The following is a 23359-nucleotide window of genomic DNA, read 5'->3' on the forward strand; positions in this document are numbered from 1 at the left end:
AATTTTGAAGGCAACTGGTTTGTGGGCTAAGCACTGCCTATATTGATTTTATGTTCATGGTGTCAGTGAGTACTCAAGGTTATGTGCCTGTGTGTTTATCTGTGTAAGTGAACATTCTAAATAACAGATGCCACAGGTTTTTAAATTTTATATTGGTTCTTACCTTTGTAATGCTTTGGTACCAGAGGTCTTGCAGGACAGGTCTTTATTTTTATTTTTTTAATTTTCTCAAGCCAAATGTGGAAAGTAACGTTGGTATCTTCCTCCTCTCTTATCTTTGATATTTTTTTAATATATTTTATTGATTTTTTACAGAGAGGAAGGGAGAGAGATAGAGAGTTAGAAACATCGATGAGAGAGAAACATCGATCAGCTGCCTTCTGCACATCTCCTATTGGGGATGTGCCCGCAACCCAGGCACATGCCCTTGACCGGCATCGAACCCGGGACCTTTCAGTCCGCAGGCCGACGCTCTATCCACTGAGCCAAACCGGTTTTGGCATCTTTGATATTTTTATTGAGGGGAAATATATATTATTAAGTCACAGGAGACAACTTACTAATTTACTCTGAGAACTTAAAGCATTATTCACTCCCAAATTATTTGTATTTCTGAAAAGAATGCCTATTTGAGGGGAAACTTTTAACTCAATGTTTCACAAAATGTAATGTGCATCTCACTAGATGATTTTTCAGATCATTTTGGGTGGTACACAGGTTAAAATGATAATTATGTATTCATTTTAACCTTTGTCACTAACACATGAAGTAGAGATTTCATGAAAATTACTGTTTAAAAAGATTACCAAATACAAAATTTAGTCAAATAAAAATTATTATTAAAGTAGTATAGATGGAACATGAATATGATGGAAATCATGACAGTCATATAGCAATCTTTGATGACCAGGAAACACTGATTTTATGGAAAAGATTTACTTTTTAATAGCAAAATTCAAATAATCATTAATTAGTTGAGATGACATTTCTGGGGAGAGTCTGCAAAGCTGTCTTCAAGTTTATAGTATATAGACAGCTCTATTCTTTAGTTTATTTTTAATTTTTTGTTATTTTAATATTTTTAATTGATTTTAGAGAGGAAGGGAGAGGGAGAGAGAGATAGAAACATCAATAATGAGAGAGAATCATTGTTCAGTTGCCTCCTGCACACCCCACAATGGGGATCAAGCCTGCAACCTGGCATATGCCCTGAGTGGGAATTGCACCATGACCTCCTGGTTCATAGAGTGGTGCTCAACCACTGAACCATGCTGGTTGGGCTGACAGCTCTAGTCTGGAGAGGCCTAGCTGGGCTTTGGAGAGGTCAGGATCACCTAGCATCAGAGCTGGGTGTGGAGTGGGCAGGCTGTTTCTATCCTTCTCTTCATCAGTATCAGTTATCAAGAATTGGAATAAAAGTCTTCGACAGACTAACACTAAGCATGGTCATTTCAGTGTCTCCTGACTACCCTCCCCTCGAATGGATGGCTCTGGTAGAACATGTTCAAATTTGTGTCATGATAAATCCACTTTGGGATGTGATCAGCTTCCTGAATCTAAGACTGGTTACTGTGTACACTTCTTTCCTTCTCCGTGTTTCCAGGATTCTCTCAACATGAGGTCCTCCCTGCAGGCAGTCACGCTCTGGGGGAAAAAGGCCCCTTCCCACAGCATCACCACCATCATGATCACTGATGACCAGCAGACAATTGTGACTGGGAGTCAGGAGGGTCAGCTCTGTCTCTGGAGTCTCTCACCTGATCTAAAGGTTAGTGAAAATATATAGAAATAGACAACACGCACAAAATAAGCACAGCCTGCGTCCGTCAGCAATGACTGTGGAAGGTTGGCATGATTGTCAGGGAGATGCTTCTTAAAGTCATAAATTGGTTTTACTTCTGGATTTGGAGAGAATGAAGTGTGACATGGTAGATCAAGATCATATTGGAAATTATATCATGACTATTGCTATTTTAGTTACCAGATATTATCACCCTTTAAGCTATGCTGAGTTTTACTATTTTATATCCTGAATTATATGTTTAAGTAACTGAACTACAGACGTGTAAGTGTAATTCTAAAAATGATGGCTCATTAATCTAAACAAAGGGCACCCTTGAAAACCACTATTAACTAAATGAGTAATATCTTAATTATCTGGGTGTTTCTGTCAGTTGGCCTTCCTGCTATTCTTTTAGTCTCCACTTGCCTATAATTGTCACAGATCATATCACAAAGCCCTAAATCCAATTTACTATTGTCGTCCTCCTGTTTCAGAACCTGACCTCACCTAAGATTTGGCCCATTGATTAGCGATTAATTGTCTATGTCCCAAGTCATAAACATTTAACATATTGGAAGAGATATTTGCTTAGTGCTAGCAGCCTGTGGACCCAATTTGAACATTTAAACTAATGATGTACTTAAAGTATACTGCCCTCATTAAGAAGCCTTTTAAAGATCAAAGACTATTTTTAGCCTTTAAAGTTTGTCACTTTAAAACCTAAATTAACAATTAATTGTAATTCTATTTTATAGTGTGATTAGTTAACATCTCCCATCACTGAGCAGTTTCACTACAGGACTGCCAAGAACTGCATAGCAGAGCATCTCAGCTCAATGTTAATGAGTATTCCTGAGAGAAGGAACTGGTGTTATTTCAACAGTTGAGCTTTGAAAATGGTGGCCCTCACACTTATTATCTCATCTCTCATGATTTAAACTCAGACTCCTAAATGGCTAAAAATGTCTTGCTATTCTTTTTAATATTGAAGTGTTGTGTTTTCTGGCTGGAATAGTTGTCTTATAATATGTGGATTGCTATAGCTTAAGAAATTTCGAATCCTCACTTCTGTATCTTTTTAGGTATGTTCCTGGTATTTATTTAACATTTATTCAACATGCATTTGTTGAGTGGATATTATAAGTGAGGCAGTATGCTAGGTACCTGCATTCAAACATGAACGAGAAGACCTGGTGCTGGCTGCCCAGGGGTTGCAGCAGAGGAAGGATGCAGGCGAATGCAATGCAGTTGTGTTATAATGCAAGGTATTCTAAGTAGGGCGTGGTCTGCACTGCATTGTCAGTGGGGAACTAAGCCCTGCTTTCCTTAGAAGCAGGTCTTTAGCTTGGGGTTAGAGCAATGGTTCTTGCCCTCCCCACACCCCAAGAGACATTTGGTAATGATGGCAGAAACTCGTTGGTTGTTACAACTAGAGGAAGGGGGGTGCTACTGGCATGGAGTGGACAGAGGCCGGGGATGCTGTAAACATCCTCTAAGGCACCTGACAGCCCCTCACAACAAAGAATTATCCCATCCAAAATGCCAATACTGCAATAATGGTATTGAGAAATCCACAGTTACAGGTAAGATGTAGGAACTGGAATCCGATCAGCAGGGACGGAAGAAACATAGAGAACCATTAGGGAGTTTTAAATAGGAGGTTGTATCAGCTTTGTGTTTTGGAAATTTACTGTGAGGACAGGTTGAGAAAGTTAATAACATGAATAAGGGACCGATTAGTATCAATGTGAGATTTTCCACATGAGAGTTCTCCTTAACATTTTCTATGGCTAACCATAGGGCCAGAATGAATGAACATCTCTTATTTTTCTCATGAATCTCATCCAACAATGTATCAACTATTGGCAGGAAAAAAAATCTAGGTTTTTCAAAAATCAAGGACATTTTTTAATCCTTTTGGGATCGGAAAGGCAGTCAAGTGAGTGGTCCATCATTGATATTTTAATACTTAGTGGTTTAATTTTTTAAAAAAAGAAAGAATATAAAAAGACATAATTTGGGCAAGGGAGGTAGAAGGGAGGCCTTAAGGACATGGGAGATTGTAAGAGAGAAGGGACATAAATATGTGGGTGACGGAGTGGCTGTTGGGCAGTTTGAAGCTTAAGGGCATATCAAGGTGAGGACAGCAAGTAGAAGAGAAGGAAGTTGCAGAGGGTGGAGTGTAAAATAATCTGGGAGCATTTATTTTCTCTTTATACTAAACTTAGAAAGTGCCTTCCCCTCTCCAAAAGGATTCAAGTAAGAAAATACATCAGGTTCTGGGGCAGTGATGGCGAACCTATGACACGCGTGTCAGAGGTGACACGCGAACTCATTTTTTGGTTGATTTTTCTTTGTTAAATGGCATTTAAATATATAAAATAAATATCAAAAATATAAGTCTTTGTTTTACTATGGTTGCAAATATCAAAAAATTTCTATATGTGACACGGCACCAGAGTTAAGTTAGGGTTTTTCAAAATGCTGACACGCCGAGCTCAAAAGGTTCGCCATCACTGTTCTAGGGTCTTAAACACTCACTTGCCACCACATATGGTTGTAAAACAAACTTAAGGACACTAACTTATGCAGTCATTAGGTTACACAGATGTGGTGTTTTGTTGTTGTTGTTGTTGTTGTTCTAGCCGTAGATCCCTCCTTCAAGTTTCTCAGTCTAATGTAGGAGACAGACTTTAAGTTGTAAAGTAGTGGGATCCCCTCTGTTTCTATAAATATGACGTATATCATATAAGTGAATGCATACAGTACTTATCCTTTTGTGACTTGCATTTTTCACGTAGCACAGTGATGGCGAAACCTTTGAGCTCGGTGTGTCAGCATTTTGAAAAACGCTAACTTAACTCTGGCGCCGTGTCACATATAGACATTTTTTGATATTTGCAACCATAGTAAAACAAAGATTTATATTTTTGATATTTATTTTATATATTTAAATGCCATTTAACAAAGAAAAATCAACCAAAAAAATGAGTTCGCGTGTCACCTCTGACACGCGTGTCATAGGTTCGCCATCACTGACTTAGCATAATGTCCTTAAGATTCACCCATGCTGTAGCATGTATCGGAATGTCCTTCCCATTTAAGGCTCAAAAATATTCCATTGTTTGTATAGACCACATTTTGTTTATTCATTCACCCATCAATAGACACTGGGGTTGCTTCTACCTTTTGATTAATGCGAATAATACTGCTGTGAATCTGGGTGTACAACTATCTGTTTGAGTTACTGCTTTTACTTCTTTGGGGTACATATCCAGAAGTAGGATTTCTGGATCATATGGCAGTTCTATTTTACATTTTTTGAGGAATTGCCAAACTGGTTTACATAGCAATTTACATTTTATATACCTCACCAGCAGCGTGCAAGGGTTCCAATTCCTCAACATTCTCATCAACACTTGTTATGTTCTGTTTTGTTTGTTTTATAATAGCCATCCTAATCAGTATGACATGCAATCATTGTGGTTTTGAAGGGAAAAGCTTTCTGAGGGTGATGGTTGAACTGAACTCTGGAGTATGCACAGGATTTGAAGAGGAAAAGAAGGTCAGAGGAGAATGCAGACAGAAGCAGAAGTATTTTGCTTTCAGGGAACTGGTAAAAGTAGTTGAGTAGGCCTGGAACACAGTTGAGTAGGTAAGTTAACGGTGATAGGTAGGTTAAAGGGATGGAGCAGACTCAATTTGGAGTTTGACATGCTGAGGGGTTTAGGTTTTTTTTTTAACTAACAAGAGCTACTACATGTTAATTAAACATGGTGCTATTGAGAGGATTGAAGATGTTTTATGCAGAGAGATAACATAATACTATATTATTACATTTGTGATTTAGAATATCACTGGGTATTAATGTGAAGGGCATTTTGAAGGGAGGGGGAGATAAGGGCCAGGGATTATGGATAGCAGAATTCTACAGCACTTTAGTCAGGCGAGTTTTTGAGCATGAACCAAATCAGTGGCCCTGGGAAAGAAGAGAAAAGGAAGCCTGGACAGTTGTAAAGAAGAGAGAACTGGGCAACAGTTCGATGTGGGGTAGAGGAGCAGGAACAGTTAAAGAATCCATCCTTTCAGATTTGGGGTTTGAGCGATGGGTGGGATGGGTGGGGTAGGTGGGATAATGGCATTGTGTACTTGTGTAAGGAATAGAGGTGATCAGAGAGTAGGGGTAGGGAGGGAAAGAAGGTTGTTTAAGTTCTGGACATTTTGGAGTACCCAAATATTCATCAGAGGATTGGGTGCCTATCTCAGTGTTTCCCTGTCTGTGGGTGTAGGATGGCAGGGCACAGATTATGCAGGCTGCTTCCAGGCTCAGGGTCTCCCCAAAGACCTCTGGTTTCCCGGGAACTTTTGTCCCCTAACGAGGAGCCTCTCCAAGTCCCACGCTAGGAACTTTCTCACTTGGGTTTGCTGGTGTCGATTGCTGGATTCATCACACCTTTGAGCATAAAAAGGGTGAGCTGAACATGTATTTCCTCAGTATTGGGATGCTCTATTTTCTTTCTGTTTAATACTCACAAGGAAACGTAACAATGACAACATGAAGAAAGAATGGAGATACCTGGATAGAATTCTAGTTCATATTTACCAACTTTGTATTATTGGGCAAATGACTTATATTCTTTGAACCTTGATTTCCTCACCTTTGAAATGAAGATTAAGCACTGTTCATAGTGTACGAGTGCCTGGGATTTGGTAGATGCTGCTCAACTTGTGTGTTCTTTGCTTTTTATCATCTGTGCCCTTGGAGGTAGCTGGGGTGGGGGTTGGTGGAGAGACAGCGCTTCATAGAGGGAGAGCCAATGGACAGAAGCAAAGGTCTCCTGGCTTTCATCATGATAATGACTAGGTGTGATTGCAGAATTTTTAAATTATTCTTCACAGCAGTTCTAAAATATGATAAAAATAGAAGACTAGTGAATTAACAAGCTTATTCAACTGCATGTGGGAATTTAGTAGCAGAATGAGAACTTCATATGAAAAGTAGTGGTGTTCCATTCTGATATCTTGTCCATAGTGGATTTTCTCTGGAGGAGGGAATGTCCCAGTGTGCCCCAATTTATTCTTTAATTCGGTCTGCAATATGTTGGACATGGGGTTAAATTCCTAGGGGTAAGCATTCCAAGTACGATGATGGGGACATTTATTAATGTTGTTCTGAGTTGGAACCTTCTGAATTTCCCAGGAATAAGGTAAAGAGTCAGAACTTGGATTGAGAGTGATTCTAATCAACTACAAAACCCTCCTTGTAGCACTTGAAATGTAGTCTGATAACAAACTTTTTAAAGAAATATTTCTGGTTATGATAGAAATAAGATGAAGGCAGAGAACAATTACACTATGAAATAATTTGTTCTCATTGATATGGTTGGGTTATCATCCACATACATCTATATCTGCAGAGTTCAGGAAAAAAAACATCATGAATATTAATTCATTAGGAAATTAGATTTTTATTACACTTGAGACAAGTTTTATTAACCACACACTTTCTAATTATTCAAATTAAATTTTAGTCTCTTAATACAACTTCTCCATTTCAGGGGATCTTGCATGTTTTCCATTTTGTAGTTTGATTTTTATAATCAAGTTTTACAAAATAATGAGGAATAGCCTTCTTTCAAAAATGAAATAATGGAAGGATTAGGCCTCAGTGCCATAGTTTTAAATTCACAGATTAGAAAAAAAAACTGGCATTTTAAATAATAGCTTAGTTGCAATTTCATTTTTAATATAGAAAAGTTTATTTTAAAGGTAGGAAGTCAAGTAAGGAATTATAATGGTTAGAAAAGGAAAATATTTTTTGTGTGTTTTGTAAACTCATTTCTGAATGCTGAAACGAGCATATTAATATCCTACTATCATATGAGGCACATTTTGTGCATAATAAACATCAACACTGACTTATTTGTATTCAAAAGCCAGATGTTGCAAAACTGGTCTGGCCACCTTCTAGGTTTCATAGTGGATACAAAACCAAAAACAAACCAAAAAATTTATACAACACAGCTCCTTTACTTACAAGTTTATTGCTCTGCGGATTTGGCTATGCCACGAATCAGTTTTCCTGATGTATGTAACATAACAGCAGAATTTTAAGTATATACGCGTCGTGCATATTGTTGTATGTCTTTAAATGAAATGTTTCCAGCTCTTTAAAAGCTTCCCCTCATCATTTTCAGATTTCAGCCAAAGAGCTTCTGTTTGGTCATTCAGCTTCAGTAATATGTGTGGCGCGAGCCAGAGACTTCTCTAAACAGCCCTATGTCGTTAGTGCTGCTGAAAATGGGTAGGTATGATGTGTGAAACTTTGTACGCGTCTCCATTTCCTCCCTATTTTTAAAAACTGATGGGGCACAGAGTTCTAGGGTCAAAGGAAACCTTAGTGATTAACGTGTTCCTTTTGTACATAGGTTTTGAGTGGTTGAGTCATTTGTGTGATGGTCCCGAGGAATGTAATCAGTACTATGGCTCCCAATATTGAAACATCCCAGTGCGTGTGTAGCCTGCCTCCTGGCAGCTTCACTGTGTAAAGGATGCTGGCAAATGCCAGCCATTATAGAATTGAAAGTGGAAAAGTCGGGGCGCTTGTCTTTTTTCATGTAGCAACTCACTTTGAGCTCTTAAGCAAACCCATCCAAGCCTTCGCAGTTCTGTGAAACAATTCAGTTGTTACAATCCTCATGTTGTACACTTGTCTGAAGTCATTATAAAATGAACAGAGGAGAGGATTCAATCGTAAGTGGAATGGTGGGAGAGAGAAGGGAAAGGAACATAGACAGTGATTTGGGTCTAGGAGAAGCTAAACCCCACTGATGAGTTATTTGCCAGATTATACTCAAGAATACAAAATGGAATTAGCATGCATTTGTGAATGAGGGATTGGGTTACTGGTTGAAACAAGAGAACCCCTCCTTTTTTGGTTTTAATCTGAAGAGAAATTACATGGCTCTAATTTCTGAGAACCAAAATAATGAGGACTCAAGGGTCCAACATGGAGAAACTAAATAGTTTATGACAAAACAGCTAGAGGAACTGATATCTAAAAAGTACTTATTTACATAGCCTGTACCAAAGAAGTACCTATTCCCATAATTGTTATACTTAAAGAGATTGAATTTTGGACAAGGCTAAGTAAAGTGAAATGTTTTAGTACCTTCTTTTTTAACAGTTGCCAGTAATTCTCATACAATAGGGCTGCCACAAAACCTGCTACACATACTGAAATATGTATTCCCACTCTAGAGAGTTTGGGTGTGTGTGTGAATTTTTCCTGAGTCTACTTGGAGAACTGAAAGAAATCATAGCTATGTGAGAAATAGATCTGAAATGTAACTGAGTTCCAGATTGAGGTTTTTGCCCGCAGTGGTCTAGCTCCAAAAAAGAGTCTAGAGTTAATGGACATATTCTTGATGATTGATGAATTCAGCTGTATGAGTCCTGTGACTATGATTATTAAACAGCCAAGGAGTCTAGTTTGGTCTTCCTTTTCCAATAGAATTTGAGTTTTCTAGAACTCTGTGTATTTGGTGTCCAAAGCGTATCCTGCATCTATAATATATTTCTTAGAGCTACTGCATATTTAACATATTCTAATTTAATCTCTTAGAAATTATGAAAATTACTAGACTTGGCCTATTATTTCCCACACAACAATGATTTTGTATAGTTTTCAGAAGTCCTAGGATATGGCTGGATGCTTAGCCGTTTTGCCTCCAAGATGATCAGAGGGGACATAAAATTGCCTCATAACCCAGTTTTTCATGTTTCCCCCTAAGTATTAAATGTATAAGCATAAATCCTAAGATTCAGGAATCCCAGTAAATTCTGGGGTAAATGAAAGGAAATAGACAATTTGAGACCTGATTATGATATAATAGAGTGCCAAAGAGAGAGAGAGAATAAGAGAGAGAGAGAGAGAAGAGAGAGAAGATCCTAAAGTAGTCAGTGAGAAAAAGCATTGTTTACAAAGGAATGCTAATTAAACTGAGCTGACCTCTCAACACTAAGTGAAAGTAGACACAGGGAAACATCTTCAGATGATTTCTATCAATTTAGAAGTGTATCTCTAGCAAATATACCTTCAAAACACAGGGCAAAATAGTAACATTGAAGTCAAATACTAGTAAAACTTTCCTTCGCTGCCAAAGGTGTTCTATAAGTAACAAAATTCTAAATTATCTTCTTGAGTAAGGACAGTGATTTCAGAAGGGAAATCTGAGATGGGAAAAGGAATATTGAACAAAAAGAAGAGCAAATATTTTAAAAATGCAAATAAACATAAACTGTAAGACACAATAATATTTATTTACACTCCCCACCCCATCGCCTCACAATCCTAATCAGCAGTTTCATATAATAGTGTAGTGATCAGATTCCAAATGTTCTGGTATTTTAGCAGTATGTGAAGATGTTGATTAACTTTAGACTTTAAGCCAGATGTACATGGTGATATTTCTAGGGTACCTGCTAAAAGAACAGAAAAAAGAAATAAAAATGAAACAAATAGAATATATAACTTCCAACTTAAAAAAAGAAAAGAACATCATGTTGTTTAATCCAAAGAAGGCACAAATTAAATGGGACAAATAGAAAGCACAAAAGAAGATAGTTGAAATAACTTGGAATAGAACAGCAATCTAAATTATGTAAAGGTTCTAAGCCCTTCAATTAAATTACAAAGATTGGCAGACAATTAAAAATAAAACACGAACCGGCATAAGGACATGGAAAAGTTAAGTGTAAGTGGATAGAAAAAAAATATTTATCAGATGAATAACAACCAAAATAAGATGGATATGGTAGTATTAATATTTTGTGTTAATAAATATTTTATATTAACACATATTCCTTAGGGCAAAAAGTCTTGTCATTGATAAAGAGGGCTTTTGCATATTAGTAAAACTTTTAAGCACCAGCAAGAGATGAGACTAAATAGATCAGCAAACATCCTCACTGGAGCTTGCATCAGATTACCTGCACAGCTTGTCGAACTAAAATGTGTGGGCCCCACCTTGGAGGAATGGGTTGAGGTTCAAGAATTTGCATTCTCTAACACCTTCCTGGACACCGCTGGAATATTCCAGGACATTGCTCATGCTGCTGGTTCAGAGAACATATTTGGAGTAGAGAGGGTAGAAACATCAACATCACTAGGGGAGCTTTGCCTGATGCCCAGGCTTCAAGCCTGGACAATACGATTTAATTAGCCTGGCTTGATGTCTGGGTTGGGTCCCAGATATCAGTAATTTAAATATATATATATTATTATTATTATTATTATTATTATTATTATTATTATATTCAGAGAGAGGGAGGGAGAGGGAAAGATAGAAACATCAGTGATGAGAGAGAAATCATTAATCGACCGGCTCCCAAATGCCCCTCCCCTCACTTGGGATCAAACCCGCAACCTGAGCATGTGCCCTGACTGGAAATTGGACTCTGACCTCCTGGTTCATGGGCTGATGTTCAATCACAGAGCCACTCTGGCTAGGCCAGATATTAGTACTTTTGAAAACTCCCTGATAATTCTAATGGATAGCCAGAGTTGAGAACCACTAGTTTAGAGATAGATTTACCTAGGAACAGGCTAACTGACCAGGAGATGTTCGAAACTCCACGCGCTAGGACTCCAACACAGAATTATGAATTTAAAATTTCTGAGGGTATTTTTTGAACTATTCCCAGAAGAATTGAAAACCATGCTGATAAACTCATATTCCTTTAGAGATAAAAATTTTATATTGGTGACTGCTTAAGATTCTATTTTTTTTTTACTTTTGACATACACTTGTCTTTTTCGTTTTGTTTTGTTTTTTTTACCTTTGAGATACATTATTTCACTTTCCACCATTCTTTCTGTCTTTTTTTTCCAGACACACACAGATACTCTCACTCATGACTCAAGTTATTTTTGGAATAAGGTTGGATATTAACAGAGATAAAAAAACATGAATATTTTCTTTCTAGAACATGGTTTCTTAACCTTAGTACTCATGACATTTGAACCACTAGAAAATTCTTTGTTGTGGGGATCATCTTATGCATTCAAGATGTTTAGCAGCATTCTGGTCTTTCTCCACTAGATGCCAGCCGTGTGTTCCTAAATTGTGACAAACTATCTCTAAATGTTGCTAAATATCCTTTGTCGGGCAAAGTCATCCAGGTTGAAAATCACTGATTTAAAAATTGAGTCCTGGTGTCTGACTAGAAAAGCAAAAAAGAGCCTGCACATCACAAAGTACAATTAATAATATTAGTCCATATCTTGTTTCTTAATAGCGTCTCCCTTAATGTCAATAACATTTTCATTTCTTCCACAAGAAATTGTGTCAAAAATAGAAGAATATTACAGAACAATTCTGAAACAGCTACTTTGGTTTTTGTGAACAGAAACCATAGAGATTTAAACTGTCTTACACTGGATGCATTTTAGAGCTGTATTTCATAACTGTGTTTGTCTGTTTGTAACATATATGTAATCAAGTCAGTTTTCTAAAAAACGAAAATTTTTTAAACATTAAGTTGCAAGGATGATGTCAGGATTTCAGAGGCAAAGAAATAAACCCCATAGACGTTAGGCCAAATGTGGCCTCTTGGTGGCACTGTTCATTTTTGCAAAAATGCTACCTGGGCTCCACAAGACACAGCGGTCTTGATGCATTATGCTTTTCAGAATATGTAGTTTAAGTTCAGTGAAATCAACCATTTTCAAGACGAGGCATTTTCCATGGAAAGATTGTTGTACTGTCAGTCCAAAAGGCTGTGATAGCTGTATCCTCACAATCTGTTGTAGGTCAGGTTGGCACTAAGGGAAGGTGTGCAGGCTGGCGGCAGGGTGTAATTACCCAGACAAAAAGACACAGATACAGTATGTCATCCCTGCTAATGACCACGACATTTTCTTGCCCAGTAATCTGTAACAAAAAGGCCCGTAAACGATCAGGCCGCATTTAAGTGCAGCGCTAAAGAAAAACTTAGTGGCACAAAAATTATTCCAGCCAATTGAGTGGAAATGACAGAGAATAATACGAGGTTATCTCTGCTAGGGAGATGTGTGTGTGGAATGTCACCAGCGGGCAGTGCGTGGAGAAGGCCACCCTTCCCTACAGGCACACTGCGATCTGCGTAAGTATGGGCGCTTCCTTCGGCACATTTCTGGGTTCTGCGACTCCTTCAGGGCATCGCCATGCTCACATTCGAAGAAATGTCTTTGGAGGATATGTTCTTTTCTAGAATGTTTTATTTTTGTCATTGGACTTTAATGAGGTCAGTTATCATCTTTTATTTTGCCATTTTTCTTCCTCCAAAGTTATTATTCAGCCAATTTTTTTTTCTGATTCTTAAAATAGATATGTTTGAAAGACAATTTTCTTATTTTTTCCTTAGGTACACTCACAACACACACACACACATACACACACACACACACACACACACACACAGAAAGGTTTTAATGATGTGCTATTTTATAAAGCAGCAAGAGGTGTTTGTTTTTCCTGGTTTCCAATTTTAACCTTTTTTGGCTGGATAGATTCTGATTTTGTTATCCATGAAGCGAGCAAGAGGCATAGTCATAACCTTTGTAATCACTTCCCAATATTGAATACGGGTCATGGCTTTTGGTAGACAGACTCCAGCATAGATATAAGGTAGTCGCACGATCCCAGTGGTACTGACAGATTTTCATATTTCACTCATTGCTTTTAGCATCCATGACCTGCACTGCAACACGTACAAACTCTCTTCAGCAACCAAAACTGGTGCAGTGAGAGAGCCTCAAGGGTAGACTATACTACACAATCTTTAATGAAAGCCATTCTCAAAACTTACTCAGCACCAGAATTCCTCAAACGCTTTTATCTCTTCTTAACATGTAGCCAGGTTGCTAGAATAAGGAATCTGTGTTTTTTGTTGTTGTTGTTTACTTCTACACAGCACTCCAGAAATAACAGACTTGTGAACTTTCCATGATTTGGAATAAGATTCCCTCTTCACGAAAGATCCCCCTTTCTATAAAGAAATTATGAAATACAAATGAGACTAAAGCGCAAAATCAACACTTTAGAAGTAGGGAATAACTTCAGTCAAAGAAATTTTAGTTCTCTTCAGTCTGATACCTTAATTGAATAGATGATAAAATTAATACCCAGAGAATTTATATTAATTGCTAGGGATAATTACATTTTTGCTTGAATTCCGTTTGCACAGTATTACCACTGCTCCTTCCGGATGACAGGAGAAGGCTGGCTTCTATGCTGTGGAGAATATCAAGACATTCTTATAATTGACGCCAAAACCTTGGTTCTAGTTCACACTTTCACATCGTCCCAATCTCCTGATTGGATCAATTGCATGTGCATCGTTCACTCCATGAGAATTCAAGGTAACGGTTGGGTAATACTTAACACTAAGAGATTGTATAGAAAAATATCACTTTGGAACTATTTGTTAAGTTATTGGGCAAGCATTTCAAATGCTCTTTATGTTTACTTGGTAGTGAGGATAGCTCCCTAAGCCAGAGTAAGAAAAACTGGGAACACCCAGGCAAGTGGTTCAGGGTGTTGTTGGAAAGTCGGCACAAGGTTAACATGTGGAAGAGGAGAACCCGTGTGTCCACCACCCAATTTTGCTTGGTACATTTTTAAAAGTGACAAGAATGGGTTTCTTGTGGATTAGCAGGACTCTTGGAACTTTGATCCTGCTGTATCTTCTAGCTGTGCTAGTGAAGAGAATTTCATTTCTATCATGAGTGACTGCCCAGGAAAAGGAAGGCTGGCTCCATACTGACATCTGGAATAGGAAGGTGTGATACTGCCAACAGGATGGCTTTTATGTGGTTCTGCTTTTAGTGCGGCTCTCCTTTTCTATGGGGTCACTTTGGAATTGTAAAATCAATGTAAAACCTAATCTAAAATGTTTATTTAAGAAAACAACAAAGCTGAATATTTTCCACTGGCATAGACCTGCATAATCCCTAAAAGACTATGAAATGATCTTTGCATCAGCCAGTCACTGCCGTGGTCGGCTGATATGCAACCATTGTTTTTGCAGAAGATTCTCTCTTGGTGGTGTCAGTTACTGGTGAACTCAAAGTGTGGGATCTCTCTTCATCTATCAACAGCATTCAGGTGGGCTTGTGAAACTTTCCCCCCTCCAAATGTATGGGCATATTTTAAATTACAGGGATAGTACATGCTTATTTTTGGAAGTTCAAATCATATAGAAGAGTTTCCATTTTATCTCTGTGTTTCTCTGTGTGCTTCCCCTATTCTTCTTCCTGCTTCCAGTGCCAGGGGTGGGCATTGGAAACAGTTGAAGTGTGTCCTTCCATCCTTTTCTCCATGCACATGCAAATGTTTTTATCTACACACACACACACACACACACACACACACACACACACACACACACAGATTACGTTTTAATTAAAAATACAAATTGTAGAAGAATCTCATTCTGTCCCTTACAGCAGGAGACCCTCTCTTTCTTCTGGGGGGGTGTGAGCAATGGCAGGGAGATACTGTGCACAGCCGGGGGTCACATTCCCTGGGGGTCCAGCATATTCCCCTGCTCCCTGGCTTTAGGCTACAAGTTGAGGTGATGGACAAAAGAACAGCCCTAGTGTTTGTTGTGCTTGCTGACGAGGGAATTGTTTTGGCTGCCCCCTGGGGCTCTGGGCTCTCCTCGGAGTGCCTTGAATGAGGAAGCCTCAGAATTGTGTGGGCGTCCTGAGGCCCAGAAACACCCCCCCAGCAGTGTCAGATTGGGAATATAGTGTTCTGGCCACTCCTCGATCTTTTCAAAAACATTTCGTGTCTTTTTCTGTGATAGCAATTAACATACTGCAGGGTTTTAAAATTTTATTTTCCTTTTTTTTGGTTTGCCTTTATGCCAAGTCTGAATGTCAGTAACTCAATCTTGAGGTCCTCAGCATCCAGCCTAGTCCCCACAGAATGTTTGTTGAATGAGTTTACAGGATGAATCCTTGGGTCCAAGTGGGTTTCCTGCTCATGGTATTTTTTGCAAAGTAGCTTCATAGTTCAGAAGACTAAAAAGGAAACTGGGGGTACTTTTCATTTTTTAATAATGGTGTGATCTACTTCAAGCCTTCAGAGAAGCAAATCTTCGGATACAGTTGCATGTAAATGACCTAGAACTAGTACTAAAATGTTTTCATTCCTTTTGAAGGAAAAGCAAGATGTCTATGAAAAGGAATCCAAATTTCTTGACTCCCTGAACTGCCGGACAATACGATTTTGCACATATACAGAGAGACTTCTATTGGTGGTATTTTCTAGATGTTGGAAGGTATTATAAAATAACATAATAAATACCAATGATATACAAGTATAAATTTTTAATTTTTTTCTTGTTCAGTGCAACAGTTATAAGAATATGATTTAAAATATGTTATAAACTCTTTATAATGTTATTACCACAGCATGGATGACCTGTCTTTTATGACTGACTTTTATTAGTTCTGCTGTTTTGACTCTCAGGAGATTATACATGTAATAGTAAATGCTCATGTTATTAATAACAAACCATATTAATAAGGGGCATTTATCTCTAGATTATTTTAAAAAGTTGATGCTTGCTCTTTTGAATTAAAAATAAAACTAATACTTTCACCTACATAAATTGGCTATATATATATATATATATATATATATATATATATATATTTCTTTGTTTGCTTTGTCACTACATTTGTTTTTTAGGGAATGTGTATTTCTTTTTTGTAAATATATTCACTGATGTCTCCAAGAAGATTTTTTTTAAAAAGCAAAGTTACCATCACTTGATATCACTCTCTTTTCCTTTGATGTTTCATATACGGGGTTCAGTTAATGACTCTATTGTCTTATGTATATGCTGATATGTTTTAAAACAAAAATATTAAGTGTATGGTCTAACAAATGATTTCTACTATTTAGATTTTTTGTGTAATAAATTGTCAAATGTTAAAGTGGATTACCCATATAGGAAGAATAAAATCATATAGAGATTTTGGGGTTTCTAGTCTCTGTGCTTAATGGACACATTAGCCAAATAAAGTTTACCTACTCAAACCTACCTTAGGACAATAAGAAAAACTAAGTACTAGTAGGATAGCTTAATACATGAGTACAGTGTGGGCTATCATCAATACTTAATATGTTGTTGTATTAATACTGTTATCTAAATAGTCTTGATGAGCACAATTTATCTTTCACCTCATTGGCAGATTAGATTGGAAGCTTTTGTTAATGTTCATCCTTCATTTTGGGCTTTAGGTTTATGATTATTGCGATTTTTCCCTTCTGCGGACTGAAGTCAGTGGAAGTGGGCAGTTCTTTGCTGGTGGAGAGGTGCTTGCTGCTCACAGAATCATCATCTGGACAGAAGATGGTCACAGTTACATCTATCAGCTGCTGAACAGGTGGGCTCAGATGGGAGCGGCATACAAAACATTCAGGTTGGAAATGAACTTTGGGAGGTTTATTATGGAAAAATCCCTGCATGCTGCCCAAGATCAAAAACCAGAACAAAACAACTTTGGCACTGGAAGATTTACTCTGGGCTTGGTAGGCTCCAGCCTTTGTATAAAACAGCAGGGGATGAAGGAATGAGATTAGCCATGTATAACTTGTACAGCTGGTGCTGGGTTTTCAAAAAGTCACTTGTAATTATTAACCCAACAATTTCTAACTAGAGTTTAGAGACTTGAATGGTACCATCCGGCTTTTGAAATTGGGGAGGGGAAAAAAACACACGAATAAAGAACCCCAAAGTTCTAAACTTTGCTTTTTATTTTTTGCCACGCAGTGGGCTTTCAAAAAGCATATACCCTGCTGATGGAAGAGTGCTTAAAGAGACCATTTATCCTCATTTACTGTGCTCTACTTCTGTGCAGGAAAATAAGGTAATGCAAGAAAAGGGGCTGCTCAGTGCTGTTTCACTCCCATTCTCAGATAAGTGTTGTTTTGTCTGTAACAGAGTCAGGCTTGAAAAATTGAATTGAAGATTCACATCAATTTGTTAATGAGAAAATCAAATCTAACGGTTAGTGGCTACTAAGGAGAAAACTTTGCATTTAAAAAATCTGTTTTCAAGTCTGATTAAGCAATACATATTTATTATAGAAAAATTATAAATGTTTTTTTAAAAGGAGGAGTTAAAATGCCAACTCTGCCACTATAAATATTCATTGTAAATATGTTTTATTATGCGTATTTACTCACTGTAATTGGAAAGCTTTTTAAATATTTGAAAAGTTGCAAAATTATTACAATCATCAGTCATTTACCTCTTGCCTAGATCCACCAGTTGCCAACATTTTACTTTATTTAGTCTCTCTCTCTCTCTCTCTCTCTCTCTCTCTCTCTCTCTCTCTCTTTTCTTTCTCTCTGTACACACACACACACATACACTTTTCACTGATCCTTTTAATATATGGTTTGATACAACATTAACCTTTTAATGTATCTTTCCAATTTTTAAACTTTATCAAAATATTTATATCCCGCTTTTTAAAAAATATTGAAATCATTTTCACATGTATTTACCTCTTTTTATGAATAATTGTTCTAATTAAAACAAATTTAATTATGATTCCAGACAAATTTGAGGATTTAATTGTGAGCTTTTACTTGGCTGAATTGTATCTTTGACACGCTATGAAGCCTGAAAATGTAAGCAGTTATTTTATTATAGTAGTGTTAACCAAAGTGGTGTGTTTTTTTTTTAACCTATTGGACTTAGTCATCAGTTAATTATCCAAAAGGCATTTCATGAAGAATGGAGGAGTTTTGAATTACTGACGTGTCAACCAAGGAAGCATGTTAATTGTTACAGAGCGGTGGTTTGCATAATCAGACAGCATAGCTGTCGGAAATCCTTCAGTCCAGTGATTGTTCCGCTGACATATCTGTGAGGGTTTTGTTGCAAAAAGTTGATTAAGAAGCTGTCAGCCAAAAACTAGAACTGCTGGTACCGCTGGGGCATAGGCAGACCGCAGAATTATGGCATTCAGCGGTATTTCTACAGCCGTCTCTGGGCAGCAATGGATCTGTGTCCCGTTGATCACAAAAGCAGCATTGTGGCTGACTCAAAAGGCGTTTTTAGTTATTTTGAAAGGGCCTGCCCTTTTTTCCTTCTTACCTCTAGATTGCAGTTTTACAAAGCACCGTTCTCCCTAAAAGCTACATGTAAGCATGTCCTTTAGGCGCTTCTAGTCTACGGCAAGTATAAACACTGCACATAATTACAAGGAAAAAATACAGCAATTGCAAAGCAACTTTAAAAAATACTAATCTTGTGGGAAGCTGCCTGGTTTTGTTTCTCAGAATGTGAAGATACATATTCATGGGCTCTCTATCAGTGATTGTTGTTTAGACAACTGCAGTTGTGTCTGTATTTGAAAGGTGGGAAGTGCTTGTGGACCAGTGCAATATGCCAGAATAATCTAAAACTGAAAGATGATGGTCTACCTATTCTTGGACCCTTGCTTGCCCTTTATCCAGCCAAGAAAAGGAAGTCAGATATTATTTACATTATTCAAAACATCATCACTATTCACTAATTATAAGACTTCTTAGTCAGCCATGCAATTAAGTAGTGAAAGCATTTTGGTGGAAGGGGAGATGATTTTGTTAGACCCGGTGAGTTTAGGAAAGGGTGCCGTGTAAACATTTAGTATTTGGGGGGCGGCGGGGATAAATACCATAGAATTTAAATCTCAGGAATTGATAGTAATATGCTCTCAGGGTTACCCTTTGGGATGTAGGGGACATATCTGCTGATAGAGTTGTAGTAGCAAGAATGGGGCCTTCCCTTCCTTTCAGCAGCTTTCTTAGAGCCTTCTAAGCTTTAAGTCATATCTGATGAGGCCTGTGGCAGGGCTCCTGGCTGTTACAATGAGGAGCTGGGCTTCCCAGGGTCTTAGTTGAGGAGTAAGGCTGCTGTGCTGAGGGGGAGCAACTGGGGTAGAAACAACCTGAGGGTTGCAGGTAAGACATTTGAGTGCATGAACTGAGTAATGACAGCAATGGTGATGATAGTTCTTACTATTGTCAGACATACACACGGCTTCATTTACATGAGTACCCACCATGTTCCCATGTTAAAACAGGTGTTCAGAGAGATTAATTCCCTGTTTGGCCTGAGAGTCTGGTAATGGGTCTTTGGAGTGGGTTTCTCAATTGTTCTGAAAGTGGATAATAAGACTGGTTAATATTTGTTGAGTACGTACCAACTGCCTGGCACCATTCTAAGCACCTTACCTTATCCACTCAGTCCTGACGGTAGTCCCACATAGTAGGTGCCTTTATTTTTTAAATATATTTTTATTTATTTCAGAGAGGAAGGGAGAAAGAGAGAGAGATTGAAACATCAATGATGAAAGAGAATCATTGATTGGCTTTCTCCTGCATGCCCTATACTGTGGACTGAGCCCACAACCAGGCATGTGCTCTGACTGGGAATCGAACCGTGACCTCCTGGTTCATTGGTTGACGCTCTACCACTGAGTCACGCAGGCTGGGCCATAGTAGGTGTCTTTATTAGCTTTCATTCCATAGCTAGAGACCATGAGACATAAAGAAGTTAAGCAAATTGTCTAAATCAAGTAATTAGCTCTTTTAATAGAGTTAGTATGATTTAAAACCAGTATTTGAATCCAGGCAGCCCCCAAGAATTCACTCTTAATGACTATTTTATTACATCTTGGAGGATGGATACTCCTTGCGATGGGTACTGTATCCTGGGATGATCAATCAGAATTCATATGGTAAGAGACTCTGAGCAGGCTTTCAGGTGAATTGCAGAACTAGAGAGGGAACAACAGCACATGGAGCTGGGAGGGAAGAGATGTGCTGCCCCAACTTGAGTAGCCCACCACCCTCTCTAGAGCTTCATTCTCATCAGCATATCGAGGGAGGCTGGACTGGTCAATTCTAAGGTTCCTAAAGGCTGAGAGTATTTGGGAAGTTAATTTAACCAAGTTTTATCAACACCATTCTAACACCATGATGGTGACTATGAGAACTCTATGATCGCACATTGCCTTCTGAATCTTAAAAACAAGACGAAACAAGGTTTATTCAGAGAACTGACTTCATAGGTACTGTTTTTCTTTTCATTTCTTAGGATTTTAGAGGATTACATATCTTCTTTGAACTGTCTTGGATTAGTTTCTTATTTTCTTTCTATTTTAGTTTCCTTATCTCCATAACAAGTAGAATAGCAATATTTACTTACTTTGTTGTGAGGATTGAATGTAGCAGTATTTTGGCCCCTAATATTTTCTAAAAATACATTATAGAATTTTCCCACTAATTTATTTAAGTTTGGACCTTCAAACATGTATTTTCTGATGAGGAAATTCACTTTATTAGTCTTATTTTTTTAATTAAAATTTTTACAGTTGACTTTCAGTATTACATTACCTTCAGGTGTACAGCATACTGGTTAGACATTTATATAACTTACGAAGTGATGCCATCAATAAGACTTTCTTAGGCATCTTTCATTCTAGCACCAGCAGTTGGCTTTCTTTTCAGTGTTCCTTTTATTTATAAATAAAAGTAATTTTTTATTTTCTTTTTCTAATCACCTGATCATTTTGATCCCTTGTGCATAATCCCTATCTATCCAAAGAACATCTACACTGCACTGAGATCCTGGGGAGATTCTAGCCTCATTCACTAATGGAAACCTATCTTTCAGAGCATTGGTGCCCAATATTCATACTCTGCCTCAGCTAAATTTTAGCTCTCTCTAAGCATATAACATTAATATAAACTATACCAATACATTATAAGATTATGTATATTAAAGTCATATAGTAATACATATTTTAACAATTTATGTACTCATCCTTATTTTTCTTTGTGGCCACTTAGGAAACTTGATATCAAGTATGTTGAATTTGAAAAATGTTCATCAGAAAGTGGAAAGTATATTAATTACACAAAATTATTATACAAACATTAGTTATTATTTTACCTGACAACTGGAACATAAAAGATGAAGCCTTCTTATTGGACAGTAGAGTATTGTTATCAAGATATGGGCTCTTGAGTCGGAATTACTGGACTCAAGTTCACTACTATCTATATAATCAAATCTTCACTCTCTGTTTATTCATCTGTACAGTGAAGACAATGATAGTACTAACTTCATATGATTATTGAGAGGATTATTTAACTGAATGTGTACATGTAATGCTCCTAATAGTATATGTAATACATACACAGAACATGTTCAATAAATGTTAGATATTCTTATTAACTATCTGAAGACTAGCTGATGGCATTTCTTTGTATTTTATAAAAACTTTTTTGTCTTAAATAAGAGATTATAAGTACTTGAACATTTAGAAATAGTGGGAAATAAAATGGAAGCAATTTAGTTCATCTATGAAGTTTTGTTCCTTCATTTAAAAACAGTGGCTGTCACGTTATACTTAGATATTTTCCTGCATAAAAGCTAACTTCTTGTTTTGGACCAGAGCCTTCCCTGTGTAATGGGCTACATGAATGAAAGGAAAGAGCCTTTCTATAAGGTACTTTTCTCTGGAGAAGTCTCAGGAAGAATTACTTTGTGGCACATCCCCGATGTTCCTGTATCCAAGTTTGATGGCTCTCCTGGAGGTAAGATGACTTTCACATGTCGCCTGAGAACTAGTTTAGAATGAACTCCGTGCTTTTCTAAGTTGAGTAACATGGGCTACAAACAGGAAGAAATTTATCATGTACTACTCTGCACTAGATGCCAACATAAATCCCTTATGTAGATCTTATGCAGCTATACAGCCAATATAATACAAAATAGCAGTAATTTAACATGAGTGATGTCTTATTGAAGTAAAATGAATGCTGGCAATAACAGTATAGAGCAGGCTGCTACACCATATTCATATTTTGTATTTTCTCATGTCCATATGTTGTACCCCTTTTTCAACCAATTCCTCTATGGGGATTATTACTGCTCCGTGGAACAGAAAGCACATAAATAAATGAGGGCACTAAAACATCTGACAATTTGAATGATTAGATGATTTCACATTTGCTTGTTTTATTGTTTCTTAGAATAAAACACTGAAATCATCAATGTAAATGTTATTGTGGAGAGCTTTCAAACTCCTGAGAGAGTGTGCTCCAAATTGAGGAGCCCCATCTTACTCTTTCCCCCTTATTCCAAATCAGTTTGTCACCTCTGTGATCATTGTCTGGGGCACAGCGGAACCATGGTTCTTTATACTTGAATTTCCAAGCACAAGTTTCCATTAGTAAATTATTTCGCTGGTATCACTTTTTGTGTCCCTGTCCCAGTTGTTTTCAAAATGGTTTATTTAAACCTAGATTAACAAGGAATGGGTCGAGAAATAGACTAAGAGCTTGGTGCAGTGTGTGGAAAAGTTTCTTACAAGCCAATCTTAAGAGATAAAAAAGCATGCCATGCCCACTGCTGGGCCACTCGATGGTGGCGCGAGGATTTCTCATGTTCTGTTCTACTTAAAGCAGCAGCATTAAATGTCCAGCCAACCTTCTTTGTACTTAGAGCCATAGACAT

General features: G+C 37.5%; 1 protein-coding gene across 5 annotated transcripts in view; it reads left to right on the forward strand.

Moving 5' to 3' along the window:
• Positions 1 to 1607: 1607 nt before the first annotated feature.
• The window catches only part of WDR72 (WD repeat domain 72), a 182389-nt gene continuing 160637 nt past the window's right edge, over positions 1608 to 23359 (forward strand). For 4 of the 5 annotated variants that reach the window (XM_059700763.1, XM_059700782.1, XM_059700753.1 and 1 more), the window contains exons 1-9: positions 1608 to 1768; positions 7981 to 8087; positions 12850 to 12928; positions 14012 to 14186; positions 14855 to 14931; positions 15992 to 16111; positions 17080 to 17225; positions 17612 to 17708; positions 22296 to 22437. In XM_059700763.1, coding sequence (XP_059556746.1) covers positions 1616 to 1768; positions 7981 to 8087; positions 12850 to 12928; positions 14012 to 14186; positions 14855 to 14931; positions 15992 to 16111; positions 17080 to 17225; positions 17612 to 17708; positions 22296 to 22437 — 1096 coding nt within the window. In that variant the 5' untranslated portion in view covers positions 1608 to 1615. Of the gene's footprint in view, positions 1769 to 7980; positions 8088 to 12849; positions 12929 to 14011; positions 14187 to 14854; positions 14932 to 15991; positions 16112 to 17079; positions 17226 to 17611; positions 17709 to 22295; positions 22438 to 23359 lie in introns of those variants that run through there. The other variant, XM_059700791.1, reaches the window with a different exon arrangement.

The sequence above is a fragment of the Myotis daubentonii genome, chromosome 1 (assembly GCF_963259705.1).
Source record: "Myotis daubentonii chromosome 1, mMyoDau2.1, whole genome shotgun sequence".
Taxonomy (NCBI): Eukaryota; Metazoa; Chordata; class Mammalia; order Chiroptera; family Vespertilionidae; genus Myotis; species Myotis daubentonii.